Genomic DNA, 25,937 nt, shown 5'->3' with positions numbered 1-25,937 from the left:
GCATGAAACTATTTCTGTGAAATTTTAGAGTGCCCAATGCAATACCGTATCACTTAGAGGGACATAAATGTGTGTAAACAGTATTAAAACCCAAATACCAAATTCACAAGATTGTTGGCGTCAGGGTGGGCAGAGGGGGAACAGCATTGATGACAGGTGGGCAAAGGGTGCTTCAACATAATTGCTTAATTGCTTTATCACTGTTTATGTTACTTTATTTTTATAGTATTGTAATTGAATTTATTGGGGTTACACTGGTTAATAAAATTATATAGGCATAAGGGGTACAATTCTATAGCTTTATCACCTTTAAAAATACAAATTTGAAGTAGATGTGACAAAATGTTAACAGCTGAGAATGATATGGAGTCACATTGACAGTCACCATCCAAGTAGAGAGCGCACGACCTATCAATCCTCCTGTTGTGAATTATGTGATCATATAATAAACTGTGCGACGACTGAATCAGCGGGATGAGGGCAGCAGGACCTGAAATTGCCGGCAATCTTTCCTTTGCCATCCCATGATGAACCCCTGCCCAACCCCCGCCCCCAAGGGGGCGCCATTCATTTCTTTCAGTTTCAGTTAACGACACACCAAAGAGCGGGGCTGGCCGTGAAAACCCCGTTTGTCTTGGGGACACAGGTGACGTAAATGAAAGAAAAAGCTCAAATAACAATGATTACACTTGAAATGACGATCGAGGGAAAGGCTTGGTCATGCAGGTTTTTCACGTCTCTGTGCCTGGAAACAAAGAGTCAGGCAAGTCCCAAGTTCGGAGAAGTCTGACGAAACCTGCCGCAGGAGGACGGCAGTCGACGCTCGTCTGTGGTGTGTTTCAGTGTTGTTAGGAGATGCCAAGAGTTGTCATTGCAAGGGAAAAAAAGGTTTTCTTTTTTCCTTTTTGGGGGAATCTCTATGAGATTATGGATGTTAACTAAACATATTAGGGTAATTGCTTCACAATATATAAGTCAAATCATTATGCTGTACACATTAAACTTATACAGCATTGTTTGTCAATTACATGTAATGAAATGGCAAAAAAGTATAAAAAGAATTTGATGGACTCTTTTTACTCATAATTCACCCACAGAAGCAGGGAAATATATTATTCCAAGCGCTCTTACCTTGCGTATCATTTACACAGCATTGCGGAAAGCTGAACATTTAAATCCACTGCTCTCTAAATGCAGATTTTCTCACTCTTCAGAGGTTGGGGGTAGTAGGCAAGAGTTGGCAGCCCCAGCGGCAGCGTCACCACTGGCCCCAGGGAGGGAGGCACAACCGCCTCCGTGGCTTCCCAGGACTTGCCCGACTTGCACAGGAATCTGTCCTCAGACTTCCTCCTGGCTTCCTAGGGCCACACAGGAATTATCTGTAATCACAGCACACGAACACACATAATCTGTCAAGATCTTCCACTCAGCTGTGATCAAAGAGATTTGATGAAGAGATTTATTGAAAGAGATTTAACTTTAAAAAGGGGCATTGATGTGGTGTTCATAAATGAAGAAGCTAAATATTAGCCTTCACAAGTGTTATAAAATCAGCTAATGATCTTTTGTGCAGTGAACGCAATTCTTGATCATTAATTCCATGACGTACAGCTTCTCCTAAAAGGCCTCAGCCAATGCATCTCAACATGCAACAATCATTTTCTAATGAGGAGCTAACAAGAATTCAAAAACTGTTGTGGGTTTTGACTTACGGGTAGGCTATAGTTCCCTAAAAATTATAGGGGAAAATTGTATGTCCAATGGTTCTTGAACTTTGGTGTGAACCTGCATCTCAGTTTGCTGGGCACCACCCCAGAGTTCTGCTTGAGCAAATGTAGGGTAGGGTGAGAACTTGCATTTCTTTACAAGGTTGCTGGTGATGCAGATGTTATTGGTCCAAAGACCACACTTTGAGAACCATTGCTCTGGTGAAGGAGTCTCAAAACTTTTGGTAAAGGATCCAATAATCAATATTTAGGCACAGCAGTCTATACCATACCTGTTGCAGCTATTCAGCTCTGCCTGAAAGCAGCATGAAAGCAGCAGAGATGATAGGTAGGTGAATGCACATAGCTGTGTTTCAATCAAACTTTATTACACAGCAGGTGGTGGGCTGGACTTAATTGGTGCACACCTAGCCCAGCCCTTCTCCAGAGGATGGTGGACTCTCACCACCTGCCTTGCCCTAGCTCCTCAGGCATGAGCAGTACCCGAGGGGATTAGGTGTATGCCAGACAATCCTTCCACACCCCGAGTTTCCTCCTGAAAGATCTTGCTTGCACATGAACAGGGAACAAAAAATGCCATGACACCTGAATTGTGTCTTTCAAAATGTGTCCCAAGGAAATCTAGGTAGTATTTGTGTGGAAACAGCACACATATTAACATTGCAAAGCTTCAGAAACTGGGGAGTTAGCCAGACTTTCAGTTTCTTTCAGAGGAGAGTATCAGAAGCCTATCTTTGCCACTTGCCACCATGCACAAATTTGGCCTCCAATACACTGGAAGGTAAGCTCTAAGAAAGCTAAGACATTATCAGTTTCTAGGAAAATGCCTGGCATAGGGTATAAACTCAAAAAGTCTTTGTTCAGTGAAGTGGTCTATAAAAATCAATAAACCCGTTTCTCATCTTGAGATTTCCAGATTGACCCCCATAGCCTGGCAGCCAACGGTGTCTTCCTTTCCCTTCTGCTACAACCCTGGATGATAAGAACAAGACAGAAAATCCAGGAGGAAAGCTCAGGGCCAGCCTAAGTCCACCAGGATCACCTCACATGAGTAGATGGTGAGGACAGGGATCCTTTCCATCTCTCAGATACAGCAGCAGCACCAGCTTGCTACCTAGAATCTCGAGGACCACTCAGTCCTACAGCCAGCTCAGTGAAAGTTGGGAAGTAGGGGATGAACAGCCGGGAGCCTGGGTAAAAACAGAGAGCTTAGGGCATTTTGTGGAGAAGACCTGCAGGGAACGTTGGGTCTGAAGGGACAGAGCAGACCGTAGTATCAGAAAGCGGCCAGGGGGGAAGGGGAGGGGAAAGCAAGACTCCCTGCTGTGTTGTGAATCCAGTAGAGGCATTGCTTCTTATTTATGTGCAGTTTGCAAGCATGCAAGAATAAAAGTAGACCCACGAGGTCTAAGAAGCTTCTAACCAGAGGAGAATTACATAAGATATATAATCTACGGCAATGAGTTAAATTAATACAAGGACAAGGCCACTGAGGCCATTTTGTACCTTAAGTCATTAGCAGTCAGCACTATTTATGTGCTAACGCTATTCCCTACAAGGGGTAGCTTTAGTGCCTGATGCAATTCTCTCAACTGTATTTCACAACTTAGTGTTGGTACACAAGAAATGGAGTTAATAAAGGATTACATTCCCAGTAAGGAAACAATAGACAACAGGAGTGTCTTCACCTCTTGACATTAAATTCTGGAAAAAGCGGACAGAATAGATCAGTAATGTTCTATGATAAATAACAGAGATAGTCAAACCTATTGTTGCTTGAGATATTCTCATACTGATTACTCAATTAACAGGGCTCCTCATTCAGCTCACTTAGGCGTAAATGTTCATCCATTTCGGCCTATCCGCACTCAGAAAGATCAGTTAGAGATAACACCTGAACTGAAGAATGAGGCCCAAGGTTAGTTCATGCTTCTGAATCAGATCTCCAGTGGAGATCCCAGTGAGTGAACACAATTGTATCCCCGGCCAGGGAGCTCAATTGGTTACAGCATCATCCCTATACGCCAAGGTTGTGGGTTTGATCCCCAATCAGGGCACATAAAAAAAATCAACCAGTGAATGCATAAATAAGTGAAACAACAAATCTCTCTCTCTCTCTCAAATAAATAAATAAATAAAAATTTTTAATTGTACCTGAGGATAGTAAGGTTCTCCAGAAACAGAACCAATTATAGATAGATAGGTAAATGGGGTGGATGGATGATAGATAGATAGATAGATAGATAGATAGATAGATAGACAGACAGACAGACAGTTTTATGTTAAGGAATTGGCTCTGGCATTTATGCGAAGTGGTAGGTCCAAAATCTGCAGGGTAGGCCTTCAAGCTGGACCCAGGGGAGACTATCAGTTTGAGTTGGAGGGAAGTCTGCTGTCAGAACTCCCCCTTCCTCTGGGAGGTCAGTCTTTTTCTACTGGGGCCTTCGATGGTTTAGATAAGGCCCATCTTGGAGGGTAACCCACTTTACTCAAAGTCTACTGAGTCAGATGTTCATCTCATGCAAAAGATACCTTCACAGAAATATCCAGAATAATGTTTGGCCAAATATCAGGGCACGGTGGCCTAGCCGAGTCAACACATTAAAATAAACTGTCGCAGCGAGTCATCCTCTGACAGCGAGCTACAGGAGGTCAGTCATTGGTGCTTTCCTCCTTCCTGAGGCTGCAGGACCCTCCCTGAATTCTGTGAGCTCCTCCGGTATTTTGAACGTATTCCACACGTATTCCAGTAAACACTCAGAGTTCTTTTCTCTTTCTGAAAAGGAAAGAGAGAAGAGAGGAGGGGAGGGGTGTAGAGGGGAGTGGAGGGGAGTGGAGGGGAGAACAACACCCTTAAGTGACACGGATCAGTGAATAAGTCAAACCCACCCCTTGCCTGGCCCAGCACGCTGCTCTCCCATACTTGTGGGAACAGCGTCTCATCACGGACCCTGCAAGGCATTGCTTGAGTGTAACTTCCCTTTACCCGGGTGCTCCATGGTTCTTTGCTAGGAAGATGAATAGTCACGTTGTGAGTCTCCAGCGGGTGCTGAAGCTTGTATATTTTCTTTTATCTTTCCATGGCCAAAGGCAGTGTATTAATTTATGTCCGTGAAAAACTTCTGAATGGTGCCCCAGAGGCCCCCTTCAAACCTGAAGGATGCACCTGGGATTTCTTCTTATCTGGATTAACAGCAATCGTGTTTCCCAGCTTGACCCTTTTCTAAAACTTGAGCAAGAACAGAACGGGCTTTCCTGTAAATGCAGTGGAAACTAGGGTGCCGACCAAAGTCATTATTCACGACCTTCTCTAGCCTACAACCGTCACAGAGATACTTCAGCCTGAATGAAATAATTAATCGATTACGTGAAATCACTTGACTGAGAAGAGAGATAGTCTAAAAAGAAACCCAGGTAATTTCAGCAGGGAAATAGGCTTTAAATTTGTTAGGGAAAGTATTTGCCACTTATAACCCCAGAAAAATGAGAGAGAAAGTAAAACTGAGTTGGGAACTGACCGAAGGTATCTTCCAGAAATCATGGCTAGGTATATGCTTGTTAATATAGATTCATCCGTTATTAGGCAACTTCAAGGTTATGATACAACGAATTTAACCCGTGTACACACTGATTCCTAATAAAAAGCTGGACACAGCAATAAATTAACTTAAATCTATAAAATAACCTTACTAAAATCCTGTCCATCAGCAATGGAGTCTATGTAGTCAACATCACTAATGAGAGGTCATCTTGACAGTGTGTCCCATTGGTATCGTGTGATGAAAGTGACACTCACTCTGTGGCCTTCCTCCCGTAAACCCAGAGCACCCCCTGAAGAGTGAGAGAAACATCAGACAAACATAAACTGAGGGGCAATCTCCAAAAAGGGGGGTCATGAAAAAGAATCTTTTTTTTCAAGGTTGGAGGCTACCTACAAAGGAAGTTTAAGTGGCAGATTCTAATGCTGGTAGGGTCATTGAGGAGCAGTGGCTTGCTTCCCCCTCTGGACATTGTTACTTACGTTGTCCAAAATGTATTGTCTTTGTATTTTTTCAAATGTATTCATAAAAAGTGTTTCTTACTTGAAAGTGATCAAGTCATCCATATGGCCTATTGAGCAAAGACATAACATGAAGCTTCAGAGGGAAAAAACAAATAACCAACAGCCTCCTGTTTAAGATGTCTTGCTGTTCCTTGCTTAAAGGTCTCTGAATTCTTTGTTTCTATTTCTGTGAAAAATGCCATTAGACTTTTGATAGGCATTTCATTGAATCTATAGATGGCTTTGGATAGTGTGGACACTTTAACAACATTAATTCTTCTGATCCATGAACGTGACGTATCTTTCCATGTGTTTGCGTCTTCTGCAATTCCTTTCCTGTAGTTTTCATCAGGAAAACTATTATTCCTTGATTAAATTCATTCCTAAGTATTCTACTCTATTTTGAAGAAATTTTCAGTGAAATGGACTGTGAGGACATTGTGTTAAGTGAGGTGAGTTAGAGAAAGACAAACACTGTAATGTACCGTTCACATGTGGAGTCTTTTTTTTTTTTAAAGAAAGCTGAGAACTCTTGAAACAGCAGAATGGTGTTTGCCTGGGGCCGGGGAATGGGGTGACTGGGGAGATGCTATTTAACAGCACCACTGGCAGTAGTAGTTAGTAAGTCCTGGAGGCCCACTGCGCAGCACAGTGGCTATAGTTAACAGCACCGTGCTGTAAACTTCAGAGGTGCTAGGCTTCCAATGTAAGTGTTCTCAACACACACACACACAAGACAAAAACACGATACTTTCGTGATGTGATAGAGATGTTAGCAAAGACTATGGTGGCAGTCCTATCGCAATACATAAATGTATGAAATCGACACAGTATACACCTTAAACTTACACAATGTTATCTGTCAATTGTATTTCAGTTTCTTTTTAAAGCCAGTGAAAACAGCCCTTTGGAAAAATGGTGCCATAATATCAAAACTCTAAGATTGCTCAGGCTACTGTTTAGAAGGCAAACAGCATAGCAGGAGGGCTTTGTGGATCTGAAACAGCCGTGGGGAGTGGGGAAGTCCGCCGGGGAGGCAGCCCAGCAGAAGGCAGCCCCTGAGAGTCCTCCCATGGCCTGGGCCACTGCTGGGGCCACGCCAGCTGGCACGGCAGTCCCATGTGGACTTTTTAATTCTTACCCCCAAGTTAGTAAGTGTCTAAGGAATGATCTAGAGCAGCAATTGTCTAAGTGTGCTCCAGGGACCCATGGAGGTTCCCTAGACCCATTGACAGGGTCTGTGAGATCAATACTTTCTTTCAATGATACTAAAATATTATTTGCTTTTTTCCCACTCTCATTCTTCTTCAGTTGTACACGAAAGTTTTCCAGAGACTGTACACCTCAAAACTGCAAGGAAATGAATGCAGAAGCCCAGATGAGGATCCAGCTGTCTCTCTTTGGACAGACCTTACTTCAGTCAGGACCTCCTGTTCCTCCGTGACCTTCCACACTCACTTTGTCCTCAAGTCAGGCTGGATGAGTCATTGCTTTGGGCACAGGGACCACTGTGTCCCACCTCCGCACTCCTCCCCTGCTATTCTTCTGTAAAGAGAACTTTCCTCCTGCCTCCTGTCAACCAGAAAAGCGTCCTGCTCAACCTTCCAGGCTCAAGTCCATACACCCCGCCCCTTGAAACCGGCTAATTTTCAGCATTCCTCAAGTGCCTCCTGAAACATTTTTAAGGGAGAGGTAAAAATAATGTCCTAGTACCACTGACTCCTGAATAAATTCTTTTTTAAAAAACGCTAACAAAAATATGTTGTTTCTCAATTTTAGATTTCAGCTCCCTTGAGATGATTTTATGTTGCTGAAAGCCACTTTATTCTTGATGTTTTTGTCATGTTTATGTTTTATACTTATAGCAATTCATACACTCCTGTAAGAATTTTATACGAGGAGATAAATGCTAAGACATAATATTGAATAACGACTTGAATCCCCGCGTACAGTCGGCATGACTGCCTCCACTGCGCAGCTCCAGTCAGAGTGTGGAAGCAGCCTGCACGAGGTCCAAGAACGACTCCGCGAAGAGCCAGCAATAAAATGATCCCTACCCTACCTCAATTTCTGTGCCAAAACACATTGTTCAGCCTGGCTGGTGTAGCTCAGTGGATTGAGCGTGGGCTGCAAACCAAAGCACCACAGGTTCAATTCCCATTCAGGGCACATGCCTGGGTTGCAGACCATGGCCCCCAGCAACAGCACATTGATGTTTCTCTCTTTCTCTCTTTCTCCCTCCCTTCCTTCTCTAAAAATAAATAAATAAAATCTTTAAAAAACAGTTCCCTTTAAAAACACATTTTTCATAAATAACTTACCTAGTATTTACAATTCTGTCGGAGATCAGTAGTCACAATTGTAACACTCTCATCTTTTTGGCAGCTTCAAACTTCCAAATACAGACAACAGGGATATTTTGCCACAGTTCAAGCTGGTTATGTTTTTCTGCAAACACCCTTAGCTAAAGATAGCTAAAGATAGCCACGACTTTTGATTAAGATTGACCTCTGTGTCCTTGATGAGGTGTCGAATTGCCTTTTAAAAATGCCTCAAAGTGCTTCTCAATTACCCTGTAACTGACTGACAAGTTGAAGGCCAGTGAAACCAGAAGGATTCTTTGCATATGTGTGCGAGACGTGTGATATTCTATCATTTTTATTTGACTTTGGGATGTGCACGTCCTGTTCAAGGATTGTATATGTATGTGTGGCTATTAAATAAGTTATGCTTACTGTGATGTTATTTAAAACATCCATGACAAGATAACAAATATCCTGGGTGTTTCAAAGCAAAGTCAATAATAACTGCTGCCCTTCCTCTCTGAGCAATATCAACACTGGGAAAGAATTCTGTGTAGTTAACAGGATTGTAAAAATTCTCATCCATCAGACAACAGCACAAGAGAACAGAATGTATGTGCCAGCCCGGAATAAGAAAGCAATGTTCATCACGCCAGTTGATAGGTGGGGTTATTTTAATAAACCATAGACCAATGTGTGTGTTTCATGAATGTTGATGGAAACTCCCTTTGTAGTAATAACAGTACATTCTATAGCACATTATGGTTTACAAAGCACTTCCCAATGTGCAACCATGACAGTGGAGAGCTAGTTCTCTCCAGTCTCCCCACACTGGCTACCACAGCCTGTGCTTGCCCCTTCACAGGCTCGGTTTCTCCATCAGTGAGGGCAGAGAAGCTCTCGTGCCTCAGGACCTCGCGGGGAGTGAATAGGATTTTGCAGAACTATACGAGCTTGTATTCAGTACTTAGTCCTGAATTCTCACACCATCCTGAAGGAGGTTAGATAAGGAAACTGATGCTTAGAAAGTTTCAACGATGTGGCCAAAGTTATGAAATTCCCACATGGAAAAGACAATCTGCATTTTCTGTTTCTTCTTTGAATACTTTCCCCCCAGTGCTTGCAGCATTCACATTAAGTAATATCTTAGATTCAGCACCATGTTTTTCAGCACCATTTGGGATTAGAAAACAGCATACATAGAGGAGAAATGGCTCCCAAAACTCTGCTTAGAAGACGGCCAATAGTGGGGGAAATGGGATTGGGGCTTGGAAAACTATCTTCTGGTCCCAGGGTGCTCTCAGCAGAGTTGTGTCCCCCGTAAGCCCAACAAGCCTCTCTTCTCCCTTTTGTTTGCTTTTGTTTTTCTTGGTAAAATAAGTGAGCCCGCCTTACTTTCAGAGTTATAGTGAGCCACAAATAAGATTATTCACTCAGCAATTCCACTCATGTCTATCGAGTGTGCACATCTGCATAGAAAAGCTTCCAGTGGGTGGCACCTGAGATTTACGCTCAGCATCTAAGACTGACGGGGCTGGACACACCCACACCCACACCCAAACGTGCTCAAGGGTGAGAGCAAATGCTGGAATTAGTGGCCATATGTATTAATGCTATTTACATATTATGTACTATATTTTTCATTCTCTGTCCTTACTTGCTGCTCTTCCATTAGGTAACAGTTGTGAGAATATAAAGTTATCTGTGCTCCAGAATTACTGAATACTGCTGTGCCCACTCTGGTTTTGGTTGTCAGGAATGCAGTGGGCAAGATGGGCAAGGTCTCTCCCCAGTAGGGCTAGCATTCAACCAGTGCCAGTCAGAGAAGAAAGTAACACCAAGACGGCAGATAAGGAGTTTCAGATGAAGATTAAGTACTGTGACCAGTCTAGTGCCTGAGCTCACTTCTTCAGGTTCGGTGGTCAGGGTAGGCCCTTTCAAACACTGATTGCAGAATGAAGAGTGAACCATGCAAGAATCTAGGGAGACAGTTCCAGCTGGAGGGAATGGATAATGCTAAGGCCCAAAGAAAAGAATCAGCTTGTCACCCTCAAGGGGACATCAGAGAGGCCATTGTGGCCAGATGAGCCATGAGAGAGGAGCTCCTAGGGGCAGGTAAGCCCCCACCACACAGGACCTGGTAGGCCATTGGCATTAGGAATTACATTTGGCCACCTGTAAAGACACCATCCACAGGGACTTAATTTAATAGGGGTTTGTTTTCCACAAAATAGAACAGCCTCAAGGAGAGGACCACTGCTCTGCAGAGCCTCCATAGAACCTCAAAGTCTCACCTGCCTCTGGTCTTTCTGCTCAGCCACCTTTAGCATAAGGCTTTCATGCCTTTGGTTGCCTTTGGTTGCCTCGTGGTTGCAACATGACTGCTCTGCCTTCTCCCTGAATTAAAGGTTGTATAAATTATGAATAATAAACAGGAGGAAAGACAATCCTCATATCCAGAATGCAAAATTTCCCCAGATATTCCCTAACAAACTTCCGCTTGCATTTCAATAACCAGAACTGTGTCACTTAGCCATCCCTAGCTGCAAGGGAAGCTGGGGAATATGGTGGAATTTTTTTTGAAGCTGCATTCCTTAAATAAACTACAGTATTTTCTTCAGTAGGAATATTAATTAGATAGGTGCTGCACACTGTAATGAGAAGTTTGAAATCTATTCTAGATGGGAAGGTATTTGTGGGCTGGTGGGTGAATCAGGAGTTTTGCTTTGAACTTGTAAAACCAGACATGGCTGTTGCATAAGTGTCCCCATTACTGCACTCCCAGAACAGGTTTCAGGCAAAGACACAGTCCTCTCAGGCCTCAGGGAAGCCCAGCGGTGTCTGGGACCACTAGGTTCCCTTCAATAATAGTTTGGCTTCTTCCTCATAAAACTCCTTCTTTATCCCAGGGTCCCCTTGCAATGTCATGTCATTAAATAGAAGATGCCATCACTTGTAACATCAAACTTCAGGTACCACTGGGGGAAAATTGCAGCCAAATTAACAATAACCCAATGTTTTCTAACATAGAATTTTTATTTTATACTCTTTAGAAAAAGTTCTTTTAAGGCCTGTCTTTTTGACCATGCAGCACTATTGCACATAGATTAAAAAATATTCGCAAAATTAATTGGTTAGGTAGTCTTAAAGCTTCTTTGTGTTCAGAATCCAAGTTGGTGCCTGTAAATTTTCTCATTCTGCTCCTCCAAGTCTGCTGATCATGCAGTACCTCTTAAAAGAGTATACTACTATGGACTTCAGGATTTTCTTCTAAGCTCCTGATACATGTCTATGAGTTTTGATGAGTGTAAGGCAATGATGACAATGATGACTATATCATTGCTGCCACCTAGCCACCCGCTATCCTAGAATTAATTACATTAAAATGTGAGGGGGGAAAGTCCAAGATCAATGTATGATGTGTGCATTTCTATATGCACTGTGATGCAGAGTTGGCAACGCTGTGTTAGACATCCAGGTACAGAGGTCAAGGAGGCCGGGGTGTGATGTGAGTCTGAAGCTTAGGGGAGGGGCAGGGACAGGGAAATGGGTTTGCAGATTTGGCATCCATAAGCATTAAGATGATAGTCATGCCCACGGGCCTGTATGTAACCACTGAAGCAAAATCTAGATAGAGAAGACGGCTGATGTTTAGTCTTGGGTTACTCAAAGGATCAGAAATCTAGAACAGGAGTCAACCAACCTGACAGAGTCAGCAGCCAAGGTAGCTTCAACACTGGGTGTTAAGGTAGTTATGTGGCATTCCTGAAACTAAGGAGGAGGGGGACTGTCAGGAAGGTCAAGTGCTGCTGAGGTCCAGTAGGGTGAGAATAGAAGGGTGACCACTTGGACTGAACAGCATGGAGATCACGCACAACCTTAACAAAAGAACTTTCCATGGCTGGGGCTAGCCTCTGTGTGTCTACCTGGATGATAACCAGAAGGCTTGGACTAGCCTGAGGAGTGAGAGGAGGTGAGATGTTCCACCTCTTTGGACAGCTGTATTGTCAAAGGTACAGCCAAGCGAGGCAGTGGGGTGTCCTTTTCCAAAGGCATTAGGCATGTTTGAATGCTAATTCAGCAAGACGAGATAGCTGGCTCAGGAGAGGTCAACTGTAATTGCAAATTGCTTGAGAAGGCGAGAGGTATGTGATTCAGGGCACAAGAGCAAAGGGTCAGCTTTGGACAGAATCACCATCCATCCCGACAGAAAGATGGCAGAGAGAGTGAGCAGAGAGGCAACCCTCCAGGGACTCTGTCCAAGTTTCCAGGCCTCACAGCGCTGTCCTTCTCAATTTTAACAAATCCCCTCTATCCTCAGGCCCCTGGTCGGTCCCACCTGGGGTTGGGTCTTATTTCCGCATTTAATTAGTCACTCCAAGTGTGAGCTGGGCGAGGACAACTGGCAGACGGTCCCCTGACCCCAAACATCAGCATCCTGCGCAGTCTTCTACAGCGGCTCAGCGTCTCCACCGCTGTCACCATCTAACTGACAGGGTTGGCTGAGCGCGGTCCACGGAGCAGCCAGCCTCCTGCTGGGTGTTTTCCCACTTCCTGCCCCAGCACTGCCAGCCTTGACACCCACCTCTTCCAACCGCAAACGCCCCGCCCTCGCCAAGGCTTCCAACGTGGCGCTCCTGAATGCGCAGGCTCAGTACACAGGGCGTGCAGCGACTAGAGGAGCCGGCCGAGCGCAGTGACGTCAACGCGCAGCCGCGCGCGGGCAGGGGCGCGCCACGTAGGCGCGCAGTGGCCGCGCCTCCTCCCGGCGGCCACCGCCCGCCCACCCGCGCGCGGTCCCGCCAGCCGGCGAGCGCTCCTCCCTGGCTGCCTGGCTGTCTGGCCCTCACACTCGCGCGCACATCCCTCCAGGCCCGCGGTTCCGCCGCCACCGCCGCTGCTGTCCCGTCCCCTGCGAAACGTGGTTGCATCATGTCTTCGCCTCCCGAGGGGAAGCTAGAGACGAAAGCTGGACACCCGCCCGCCGGTACTGACTCGTTTCCACTTTCTCTCCTCTAGCGGGTCCCCAGGGCGGGCTCGAACCGGCGGGCGCGGGGCGCCGGGCGGGGAGGCCCGGGCACAAGGCGCTGGAACTTGCCAACCAGCCCGAGACCTGTCCACGCGTGGGGTTTTCAGTTAAACTGACGCCCGCGTTTGGCGAAACCCATTTCTTTAAAGTGTGTGAAACATCGGAAGCCTGTGGCAGTTGCATGCAAATTAGGATGACTTGAATCAGCCTAGTTGCAAAACTTCCAAAAAAAGAAATGGGGGCGGTGAACACTTTCTTAGAATGTACAGATGTTTTGGAAAAATGAGTAGCCAACACAATTAAAAGTCTGTTTTTAATGACAGGGTGGTGATTACATGTAGGTTGACAGCATACTGGCAGAAGAACCAAAAGAGTGGAAATAATTTTTATCATTAATCACTCTATATGACTTTTCCCGTTTCTTTCACATCCAGCTTTTTCTCAAAAGTGGAGTGTGTGTGTGTGTGTGTGTGTGTGTGTTGTGGGTTGTGTTTTTTTCCTCCCAAATTCTAATTTCTGAGCCAAGGAAGTTTAAATCCAGGAAAGAGGTCCTTTCTTAGAAAATCTGACTGTGAGTAGCCCTATGTCCATTCCACCTCCTCCCCTTTCTGAGAACAGTTCCTGCTGGCGCCTTTGCTCTATTCCAGCTGGCCGGCTTCCTTTCTGCTCACCTTTGGAAAGACAGTGATACCTGTGGAAAGGACACTGGGTGAGAACAAAAAGATACCTGGGTCCCAGAAGCCAGGTCACCTCAACATGGGGGGTTCTCTTAGGGTCTTAATTGCACACGTTAGTGATATAAACTCAGTCTTCTAATGACAGAAGCCATCATGGAACCTGGCTGCTTTGTGTGGCACAGCTGTGCCACCTTCTTGTTTCAGGAAAGATTCCTGTAATCTCTGTCTGCTCTCCCGTCTCCCCACAATAGGGCATTCATTCTCAGCTCCAACAGGATAAACAGAGTCTGAAGTAATATTTTTCACTGGTGAAAGAATCTCTGAACAAGAAAACTAACCTGGACTAGGGAAGAAAAATGGCTGATGCCTGAGGACTTAGGAGGCATGGGATTTTCGAAAATAGTTCTGCTGTGGTAGAAAATAGGCTTTGGGGGCCTGTGTGTTGCATTAGTTTAAAAAAAAAAAAAGCACGTCAAAGAGATTTTCTGTAAAGATAACCTGACCTTTAATTGCCACCTCAAGGGGTCCTGTCCAACTGCCTGACTGCGGGAAGGAACACCTTTCTTTACACTTCCCTGTCCCAGGGAAATGAGTGGCAGGCAGTAAAGCGTATATGTAGGGGTGATACCAAATCAAAGTAGTGGTAACTAAATTGCATATGGAAACACATCCTTATGGAGATTGTTAAAATCACAGACCCGAACTGGGCATTTTACTTCCCTGGGAGAAAGTCCATGAATGACTTTGGTTTTCTTTGAATTGTAAACAGCTGGGCTGTGTGAATTACAAATTAAATAGCTTATTGAGGCCAGAGGAGAGAGGAATAAACTTATCTGTGCTGGTTGTAGCAGTGAACTTGGGTTCTAAGTTTTGAGACCCGGCACTTCTCTAGGGCTTAGTTTTCCTGATCTGCGAAATGGGAGGTTTGGGCCAGATGATCTGGGAGAGTCGCAGAGCAGGGCTGCCTTTGTCACTGTGACCCTCACTGGAGCTGCATCCCTTCCACTCATCAGGATCTGAGTCCAAGGGCTGTGAGTCCCACAGACACACTCTGAAGTGACTTCAAGGCAGGTCCTATGGCCCATGGAGTCCCAGTCTGCTTAAGGAGCTGTTACTGTCGTCCCCCATTTTCCAAGGCCGTTCATGTTTGGCGGGAGTTGGAGGTGGAACCTGGCATGCTGGCTCAAAGGTACAGGTTAGAACAGGCCTTTGGTCAGCCCCAGTATTTTGCCTCAGATCCACTTTCCCCTGTGGAACAGAGGCCCCTGTGGGAAAGCTGTTTTTGGCAAAAAGCAAAGGGTATTAGGGTATTCTTATTTACTCTGGCATGGCCAGAGAGTAGGCAGTTCTGCCAAGTTGATGTTTAAAAAATAATAAAGGCAACCCACTATAATAAAGGATAATCAAGGATAGCCAAGAACACAGTTCATAAATCAAAATTACAGCCTTGAAATCTTTGGGTACACCTTCATTAAGTGCTTAAATTGGATGACACAGACTTGTGCTTAAATCCTCAATCGGAAACAATAAAATTCTCTTTATGACTATCTTCAGTTCTTTTGTGTTTTCTCATTACTGCTGTCTGAACCAGGTATCCTCCTGTGCATTCCCACAACATCACACTTACCTCCTCCACCTGTCTCTCTCTCTTCTAGCTTCCCAGGTTGGGTCTTACCACTATCTTCGTCCCCAGGAGCTGTCACAAAGTACTCAATACATAGCTCCTGAGTGATTTCCTTAGAGCCTCTTAGCAGCTCTCACTTCCCCATAGCTGGTGGGGCCTGCCATGTTCTCTACTGGGTTGACTCCAGTGTACAGTTTAGGCAGCATTATAATGGTGCAAATAGTAACTAACATTTGCTGAGTGTTAGATACAGTGTCCCTGGTATAGGAGAGGAAAAATAATTTTCCCTCTACCCTTATAGGTTCTTTGCTGAAACAACCGTCCCCAAACTCCAAAGTAAAGACAGAATAATAAGAGAAAGAGAAAGAAGCTTAATAACAGAGATACTTCCTCCATACGAGAGAGAGACCAGGAAAGCAGTAACTCCCTGAAGTGGCCCAAGCCACCACCTTAAATACTTCAACTGACGACAAGAGAAAATCACTAGGGAGTGGTGAGGCAGTTAGGAGAGGTTTCCAGGAAAAGCCAGGTAAACCAGGGTAAGGTTGTTGTGCAGACTTAAGGTTCTCTCGTGATTTAGTCCTCCTTCCCTTTCTAGTATAGAGAAGGAGACGCTTACAAATGGAGATTTCCATTATAAATGTAAATGTTCTTTACAAAAGGGTAACTCTTCAGTTTTCTGAGCTTTTCCTTCTCTGCTGTTCTTAATCAGCGCAAAATAACCTTTATGCCAAAAAGGTATATTGAAGGGTTGGCATATTCTGCTTCCCTTCACTGGCAGTGTCCTAAGCCCTTTCACTCACTTAATTAGCAGTCACCTTGCAATTGGCATAAAGAGAACAAGTCTGTGTTAAAAACTGACCAAACCATTCAGAGTGTCCTTTTGGAGCCAGTAAGTTCAGGCGGAGCAGCCTGTAGGTCCTTTGCCTCCTGGAACCTCAGCAGCCCTTCTGGACAAGGGGCTCCACCCCTCGCCATGTGTCTCCCCCCTGGGTATGAGATTAATGAGGCTGTTCACAGAGGCTTCTGCAGAGTGCGGAGGAAAAGTGCAGTGCACACACAGAGTACGTTACTGATGAGTGGGGACGGCATGCCGCACCACATCCTGGCCCCGTGCTCTCAGCCTGTCCGGTCCTCTGTAAAAGTGATCAAGTCTTAATGGTTTCAGACCTCTCCGCTGCCCTCGACGACAAAGTATCTGCCGAGAAACGGCATGAGACTGCTTGTTGTATGAGAGTTACTGCAAGGACAGACTAGCAAAGGTAGAATTAGTGAGGTTCTGTCCCGTCTGATGGTGCTGGGATGCCTCGGTGGAAGGAGGATGCCACTGTAAGCCACACGATGACTCATTTCTGCCAGTCGTGAGTTGGTGGCAGTGATGTGGCCAACATCTCTTTGTTAAATACATTTTGCCGGCCCTGGTCTCCTCCACTTCCCAGGGAAGCCAAAGCCCTGTGTCAGTCAAGTTCTCATAAATCTAATATGTGATAGTGTTAAGCATTAATAGTTTTACATATGGTTATGAACCATAATCATGAACCATCCCTTCTAGAACTGAGTCAAATGGAAATATAAAACTATTTATTGGAAGTAAAAAAGAGAAATAGAGCACTTTACATTTTTTGGTACTTTCAAAATAATTCAAATTTTTGTTACATGAATCAGTCAGACTCAAGGATGCATTTGAAAGGTTGTGGGTGGTAAATCTCCCCAAATCATCTTCTGCAGGAAGGTTTTCATATTCTCTGGGCCACGCAGCCCCCAGTGATCAGTGCCGGAAGATACAGGAAAGAGGTGCGCCTGTGTCCGGCCATGCCAAGAAAAGAGAGCCTTTCAGTCACTGCGTTTTTTCCAGAAGCTCCCGGCAGAGTGGACGGCAGCATTTCTAAGGCTGTTTGAGATTTCACCTCTGCTCTCCAGCCCCCTGCCTGCTGCACGTGTCCTTTTTCAGACAATGCCCGGTGCACTCTTACTCGGTTTTGGGAACCCTTCCCCCTTCCCAGCTTCAGATCTCTTTCTGAGTATATAGGGAGTATTCATTTTTTTATAAAGTACTATACATTAGTTACAGTTACATTGTACTTGCTCTTGTAACAATCCAAAATGACAAGTGGCTGAATAAGTCAAGGTTTATTTCTTTCTTGGGGAGCACCTTCTGTAAGTCCCTGGGCACAGGCTCCGTGCCTCCTGGTGCTTGGCCCTGCCATCTCCATGCCCGGCCTCTGCAGAGGGGATGGCAGGTGTAGAACACAGTGCAGGAGCCTCCCCGGAGTGGCGTGCTGATGACCGCCCTGGTGAGGGTTAGCCGCCCACATCAGTGGGCAGCCATGTGGGGAGCACTCTACAGGGTGTCACTCCTCCACAACCCCAGGAGTCCGCAGTGTCACCCACATTTCGCATACGAGAAAACGGCAGTGAGGAGCCATCAATGCACCAAGGACTTGAAGACTAAAGGTCTCTCTGAGTACTAGGTGCGAATCGTTAATTAAAACCCGTTTATTGAGAATAGATGCCAGTTGAGCCTTCGCTGCGTGCCGGGTCCCACTGGAGGCGTTGCACATGCGCCATCTCGTTCAGTCCTCCACGAACCCCCGAGGGGCAGGGGAGAGCATCGTCACCCTTGCTCACAGCAGAGGGCCCTGTGGCACAGGGGCAGTTAGCAGCTCGCCCAGACACACACGTGAGCACACAGGCAGAGCTGGGATTTGAACCCGGCATCTGGCTCGAAGATCATTGCCTTTAACCTCCCTGTGGCACTTCTGCTAGGAGGAAGCTTGTAATTCTTTAAATTTGAAGCTCTTGTTTGAATAACAACCACAACAAAAATCCGAGTTTTTTTTCCTAATGTCTCATAAAATACTCAGATTTTCAAATATTCTACAAAGATTTCTGCAAAGTAATTCTGCCTTTGCATTACCACAAATGAAGAGTTCTAGTGACAGTGATAAAACCCCAATAAATATGTGCTGTCCTATTTTTTGGCAGAATTGGCATTTAAAATAAATCTGTCTCAGCCTTGAGTTGTTATCATTATGCTACTTTTTATTGCTGTATTAATCACTGTACATACTGTGAGGGGGGAACGGAGTGAATTGTTTCTATCCACTGAGTTAAAGGAGGTGCTGAGGCAGAGCAACTGAGCTTCGCCCTGTGCGCTTACTTGAGCAGAGGAGAGGACAGGCCTCTGTGTGAGCTTCAGATGACGGTCATTTCACATGTCACCTCGACGTGGTTTTCTTTGTAGTTACCTGCACGGTGCTTTTTTCTTTTAGTTGATAGGAAACACCTGTGAGTTACAGTTTTAAAGATTTATGTCTGCCAAGTTGAAATCATTCGGAGATTATTTTTAAAGGGGCAGCTCTATTAGTTTTTTCAGGCTACTATAACAAAATACCACAGACTGGGTAACTTAAGCAACAGAAATTTATTTCTCAGCAGTGCTGGAGGCTGAAAGTCCAAGATCAAGGTGCTGGCAGGTCTGGTTTCTCCTGAGGCCTCTCCTCGACTTGCAGAGTGCTGCCTTCTCCCTGTGTCCTCGTGCGGCCTTTCCTCTGTGCACCTGCGTCCCTGTGTCTTTTCTCCTTCTCAGAAGGACACCACCAGTCCCTTGGATTAGGGCCCCACGTAGCAGCCTCTTTCTAAGCTGATCACCTCTCTCTGAAGCCCTATCTCCAAATACATTCACATTCTGGGGTTATTTGGGTTAGAACTCAACATATGGATTTGGAGAGACCACAGTTCAGCCCATAATAGCACTCTTAATCAACTTCTAATGGACATGTGATGGGGGTGGGATACCTGGGGGAGAAAAATGAATTAAAAAAAAACATTTAGTGGGGCAATTCTTCCTGCCTCCTTATTTGGCAAATAAATAAATAAATAAATAAATAAATAAATAAATAAAACCATTTCAATAGAGTGATAAATTATCTTAAACCTGCTATGGAATTTTTTTTTCAGTCTCTTTCTTAAGGCTTGGCATGCTGCACAATGGAAATTTTGATAAGCCACCTGCAAATGTTTTTTTTGTTTGTTTTCTTTTTTAAATCTGAGCCCAAAGTGTGGGAAATTCCAAAAGTGAGGAAGCCACAACTAGAGAAGTTGTGGCTGAAATTTATAACAGTATGATCTCTGAGCCCACACAAGGCAGAGAGTGACGTGATATCCCTTCCTTTTCTTATAAAGACACCAGTCATACTGTCGTAAGTTAGGGTCCACCCAAACGGCCTCACTTAACCCAAGACCACTGCAGAAAGTGGGGTGCTCAGGCCAAGCCCATGGAGAAAGGGTGGGGGAAAGAACTGTGGCCAGTGGGGTGGTGGGAAAGCTGTTCTGGCTCAGCCTGTGTTCCTTGAGGATTTTTGAATGCAGGCCTGCCTTGGGCTGTGGGTTCAAGGTCACACTGTCTAGCAATTCCTGAGGAATCTGACAAGAAAGGGCTCCCAGGCGCCTGCACTCCTGGTCTCACAGAACACCTATAGCGTCTCTCCCAAAGGATGGCGCCTGTGTGCCACGCCCCAGAGGGTCTCCACAGACAAAGCCCCACGGAGAGCAAACCCCCAACCCAGAGTCACTCCAACAGGAGGCAGCAGACAAAGACAGACAGCACGTGAGACTCCCAGGGACCTCAGATCATAAAACAATTGGATAGACACCTGTAAGACAAGCATATCTACAATGAATAAATGTATAAAACAAGTAAAAACATGAGAAATGAATAAAACCCTGCTTTGCCTTTTTCCAGAGTGGACACCACTAGGTACTACTGGCCCTGAAGCAGGCATCCTGGGCTTCCTGAAGCCACAGGCGGGCGAACTCTCCCAGGGAAATTGAAAACTAAGAACCTCGAAGTGTGGGAGCCTGGCGGGTACTTCACATTCTTTTTCCTGTCCTTCAGGATCATAAAGAGACTTGTTCTGGACTTCCGTAATTCAGCAGGGTCCACACAAATCCGAAATGCCAGAGGCCGGGGCCTGACAGGTGGTCTGTATTGTGTGAGGGCACCGACCTGTGACAGAACACTGGGAGTGGCTGTCCTGAGGAGGGAGGGTGAGGTGTGGTGAGCCTGGGGGCCGTGAGTGTCGGTGACATGGCTCTGCTTTCTGCAAGCACTCACCTGTGCAAGACTACCGACACCTCGGTCTCAGCCCATCTGGGCTGCTGGAGCAGATTGCCGCAGACTGGTGGCTTATAAACACAGTTGTTCGGGCTGGGAGTCCTAGACCAGGGTGCCAGCTCATTAGGTGTCTGATGAGGGTCCATTTGCTACTTCTTAGACAACTGTCTTTTCTGGGTCCTTACATGGTGGAAGGGGCAAGGAAACTCTCTGAAGTCTCCTTATAAGGGCTCTGATCCATTTTTGAGGGCTCTACCCTCATGACCGAATCACTTCCCAAAGGCCCCACCTCTAAACACCGTCACCCTGGGGGGGCGTAGGATTTCAACAGCCTCTCTTCTCACCTAAACTTCTAGATCTTAGAATGCTGCTTCTGTCCCCTTTTTCCAGATGAAACAGTGAGGCTTTGAGGGGCTGAGTCTGTGACCATATAGCTGAGGACATGGAGGAGCTTGCCGATCCCAAAGCATGTGCTAGTGACCGCATGAGGCTGGCTTTTGGGTATAGGGCCAGCACTTTCCAACTCCATCCTGTGGAATACTCTAGTCCTCAAGGATGACAACCTGCTTAACTGGGATGGGAGGGGGGATAAAAGTTGGTGGTACTCTTAGGGAAGGTAGCATACTCTGTGCACTTCATAAGGCTTCCTGACACACACTAAAGGGTGGGAAAACCTGGCTTGAAGAAGCCCCTTTCATTTTGTTCACCCTGGCATTTCCCACACTTAATAGATCCCAGAATCTACTTTTTTTTCTTGCAAAACAATCTTAATATATTAACCCTTAAGGAAAAAGAAATCAAATTACAATAAGATACCACTTCAGACCCTCTAGGTTGGCTATGATTTAAAAGGTAGATGATAACAAGTGTTGGTGAGCATGTGAAGAGCTGGAACCCCCAGACTGGTTGGAACAGAAAGTGGTGCTGTGACCTTGGAGTTCCTCCAAATGGCGAATAGTAACTGTGTGACCCAGCTGTTCTACTGCTAGGTGTGTGCCCAAGAAAGGAAGGTTTATGTTCACGTATCCACACAGAGACTTGTACACGAGTTGTCCGTGGCTGCATTATTTTTAAGAACCAAAGTGTAGAAATATCCATAGGTCCATCAACAGATGAATGGACAAATTAAATGTGGCCTCTCTGCACAAGGGAATATTATTTGGCCGTGAAAAGGAGTGAAGCACTGATGCAGGTTACAACAAGGATAAACCTCGAAAGCATTGTGCGCCGTGAAAGGAGCCAGTCACCACGGCCACATATTCTATGATTCCATTTATGTCAAACATCCAGAACCGGCAAATCCAGATGACTGGTTGCAGGAAGCAGGGATTAGGGAGTGACCGTTTGCGATTTGGGAATTCCATGTGGGGTGATGAAAATGTCCCCGAGTTGACTGTGGTGGTGGTGGTTGCACAACTCCAAGTACACGCAGAAACCGCTGAATTGTACACTTTCAGTGGGTGAATTGTATTATCTGTGAATTATATAGCCCGCTGATTTTAAAAAACTAAATTGACATCTGCCAGATTTCACAGCACAGTTTGGGAATCTTAGCTGCCACCTGAGGAGCTTCTGTGACTGGCACAGCAACTGTTCTGTGTCACCTGTGACTGTGTCACCCCGTCAGAAGCACTGCTGGAGACAAATGCCATACGATTTCACTTACGTGAGGAATCTAGAAAACAAAAACAAACGAAATGAAAACAAACAAACTCACAGAGAACAAAATGATGGTTGCCAAAGGGGAGAGAGTGGGGGAAGGGGATTAAGAAGTATGAACTTCCGGTCATGAAATAAATCACGAGGATGCACAGTGCAGCATAGGGAGTAGAGGCAATAACAGTGTAATAACTGTACAGTGACAGACAGTTACTAGATTTATCGTGGTGATCACTTTGTGTCAGGCATAGAAATACTGAGTCACTATGTTGTACACCTGAAAATAATGTAACACTGTATGTCAACTCTAATTGAAAAATAGAAAATAATGCAGCACTATTCAGATTTAAAAAATCGTTAATGTTTGAGAACATATCACAGGCAGGGATTCCGTGGGACCTCGCTGCATCGAGAAGACGTACAGAACCTAAAGCAAGCAGCCACTTCACCCTCATGGTTGGCACTCCGGTTACACTGCGGCTCTTAGGAAATACCATGAGACCAAACACACACAAGAGCCCTGGGGAATTTCTAAGTGCATCTGGGGGAAAAAGAGCGCTGAGTGCCACATCACACTGACTCTTCTGCAAACACGAACCTATCTCAGTCCTCGGTGCCAGGTCATCTGGACGAACCTTGGCCACAGGGCAACCCAGAACCTTCGAGCTAGTTCCCCGGGTCCTCCGGTAGTTCCATTTCCATGTTGATCACAGTTCTCACAGTTGTTTTTTTTTTTCTAGTGAAAGCTGGTGGAATGCGAATTGTGCAGAAACACCCGCATTCAGGAGACACCAAGGAAGAGAGAGACAAGGACGACCAGGAGTGGGAGAGCCCCAGGTGGGAGAGCGCCGCTGAACCTCGAGCACGCGTCACTGAGTTAAACATTAACGTGTGTTCTCTGCTGTGTGCTCTGCTGCTGATAACTTCTGGGCTGGCCGGGCCCCAGCCGTGTACTTTTCCCTTCCTAACCAGTGAGGTGGGGGTCCTGTCCTCAGACCGGGGAGAAGGAGGCACCGAGAACACACCCTCTCTCCTGCCTGTGTCTGCGCACATGCTGTCAGTCTGTGGGCAGCATCCTGGAGACCTTTGAAAAGGCCAGAGGAGTTGAATCTTTGGGGTGTGTCTGGCGTTCTGCACAGCCAGGGTAGAGAATTGATGAGATTTTTTTATTACTTGATTGTTGTTCAGTTACAGCTGTCTGCATTGTTTCCCACATTTGGGCTTTCGCAGCTCTTCAACCAAATTGAGAATCGGTGCCGCCACACGCTGGTGTCCGTAAATGACATCTCTGTCCCCAGCCATCTGGGTCCCAGACACCTCATCTCCCTGCATCCCCCATCTGTGTTTATTACCTGTTTTCCTCAGAGGTTCTAATGTCAGGTTTGGTTCAGGGACCTCAGAGCTGATCCATTTCCTCCCGGCTTGTGACACACAGACTCACACCACTGACGCATCGCCTGTCTCAGCTTGTCCACACAGAAGAAAGCAGACACTAGCCTTTCTGCCTCACAACTTGTCCCAAGGGTGTCTCTGTGAGAGGAAGAAGGACAGTGTGGAAAGTGTGTGAAGAGCAGCTAGCCTGTGTTTCTGTAGATCAGGCACATTATTTCCTTTCACTCTGGTAGTCCTGAATGGGAGGTGGTATCCTCCTGATTTACACACAGGAAGCTCAAGTCCAGAGAGGTGCACCTTGCAAGGTAACGGGGCAGGAATTTAAACCCTCACCGGGTCCAGAGCAGGCCAGGTTTCCAACTGCATTGCTCGCACAAGCTTGTGGCCTCTGAAAACCATGTACAGACTCCTGGTGGCCCCGAGTAGGCACCACGTGCCCGTTCATGTGTGTGCCGCGCCTCTGGGTGTTTTCTGTGGGTCTTCGGATAGCGTGAGTTACCCTGCAGCCACCTGAGGGGCAGGCCGAATTCGGGGTGAAGTTTCTGAGTGATTCTGGCCCATTTTAAATCATGAGGTCGGCAACGTGAAGGTTCAGGCTAAGTTCTGGTTTTAAAAGAAGTGGTTTAAAGAACATTCTTTCTCATTGTCTACTTTCTCAAAGCTGTGCTTGGAACATAATATCACCAGTAACTCCTAGAGGGCCACAGTCCTGTGTCTGAAGACCTTGAACTCCGCCTTACCTCAGAATTGAGAAATTCTGCTTTTCTGTGTGAGTTTCTGTGGTAAGGTACAAAGAGCTTTCTCCTGTGTGACACAGTGCCAATACAGTGAGAGATGATCACTGACTAGCATGGTTAGAAATAAGGACAGAACAGCCCATTCATTTTCTTTCTATTGATTTTTTTCATGAGGGGAAATGCAGCTTTTATGACAGATGTGCCATTTAAATAAATTTGCCAGAGAATGAACAGCCGCAAGAGAAAGGAACAGGCGCCCACGACTCTAGAGGTCAGCATCTCACTGGTCATTAAGGTCCGCTCTCAATAGAACCGAGTATTGTGGAGCAGGCTGACTGCAGAGCAGGGTCTGCATGAGACACGAGCAAGGGTCTTTTGTCCCCCCCCCGACAAAAGGCTATAATGTTCCCCATGGGCATGTTAGCTCTTGTCCTCCTGACTTCGGCTTCACTCTTGACCGCTGAAGGTGAAGCCGCTTGACACACGGTGGACAGGTGGGGTCAGGTCTGGGGAGTCAAGCCGCTGACCTCTGCTGCCAGCACAGCTCCTTCCCGCCCTGCTCTGGGCCTGCTGCTCTGAGAGACAGTTTACCTCCACCGCTGGGCTCTCCCCACCTGCTCGTGGGCTGACTGAGTGGCTGTAGTCAGTAATCATCCCTGTGCATTCGAGTGCAGCGAGTCTGGCCCTGTTCCAAAAGCTCTGCGCATAGTAATTCACTGGGTCTCCATAACGACTCTACTGTCATCCTATTCCAGAGTTGGTTATTGATTATTATCCCTATCCCAGATCACTGCTCCCACTTCAGCAGCTCAGGGAGGTCAGGTGGCTTGCCCAAGGTCGCACAATGAAGGCGTGGCAGAGCAGGATCGGAGCTGGCAGCTGCATTCGGAGGCCTCGCCCTCGCTAGGCTGTGCTGACTGGGTGTGCACCTGTTGTGCACTGGGCACTATTGAGTGCTGTACGTCAAGTTTAAAGTGCAGCCCGCCTGTGCGTTGAGATGACCATGACCCTGAGAGAGAGGTGAAGAAACCGAGGCTTAGGGAGGCTATCTGGCCCAATGATACATAGCTAGTCAGCGGCTCGGCCAGGAGTCAACCCTAGTCTGTCTTGACTTGGACGCCCGTGCCTCTAATATGCCACACAGTTCCCTGGATTTGCCAGAATATTTCTCTGATCAGCATACACTGTCAATCTGGATCCCCTTATAAAACCAGGCAATGGATTCTGGCATTGCCCAAACCTTTTCCACACTATTAGAGCCTATAATCCTACCCATGCAACCTCACCGTCAGGAGATGGTCTAATCGTCAGTTTAAAGCAAGGTTCAGGTGACTGGAAATACTTCACATGTGGAAACGCCTATTTTTTTTTTTTTGGCAGAATTTGTCAAACATTTAGTTATTCTCTTGGAAATGTCCTGGTATGTGACTTCAACATCCCCATTGCCCTAGTCCTAAAGCTTTATATGTTTTCATGTCTGGGGTCAGAGTGTCCCCTGTGTATGAAAATAAGCGCCTAGTCTCTGGTGCTAGTTTCCTTCTTCAGAAAACATTGTACTTTCTTTTTCTGAAGTCTTTTAAACTGGCTTTGTGTTTACCATCTCTTCTCCAGTGGCTCCCTTCCTCGTTAAT

General features: G+C 46.0%; 1 protein-coding gene across 1 annotated transcript in view; it reads left to right on the top strand.

Annotated features, from left to right (window-relative positions):
• The first annotated feature begins 12,828 nt into the window (after positions 1-12,828).
• Positions 12,829-25,937, top strand: part of LOC123824660 (death associated protein) — a 55,331-nt gene continuing 42,222 nt past the window's right edge. The window contains exons 1-2 of the mRNA XM_045847946.1: positions 12,829-13,059; positions 22,918-23,014. Of these exons, the coding sequence (XP_045703902.1) occupies positions 13,005-13,059; positions 22,918-23,014 (152 nt within the window). The 5' untranslated portion in view covers positions 12,829-13,004. The remainder of the gene's footprint in view (positions 13,060-22,917; positions 23,015-25,937) is intronic.

The sequence above is a fragment of the Phyllostomus hastatus genome, unplaced genomic scaffold (assembly GCF_019186645.2).
Source record: "Phyllostomus hastatus isolate PE091 unplaced genomic scaffold, TTU_PhHast_1.1 phas_contig_58, whole genome shotgun sequence".
Lineage (NCBI taxonomy): Eukaryota > Metazoa > Chordata > Mammalia > Chiroptera > Phyllostomidae > Phyllostomus > Phyllostomus hastatus.
This window is presented reverse-complemented; position numbering and strand designations above follow the sequence as displayed.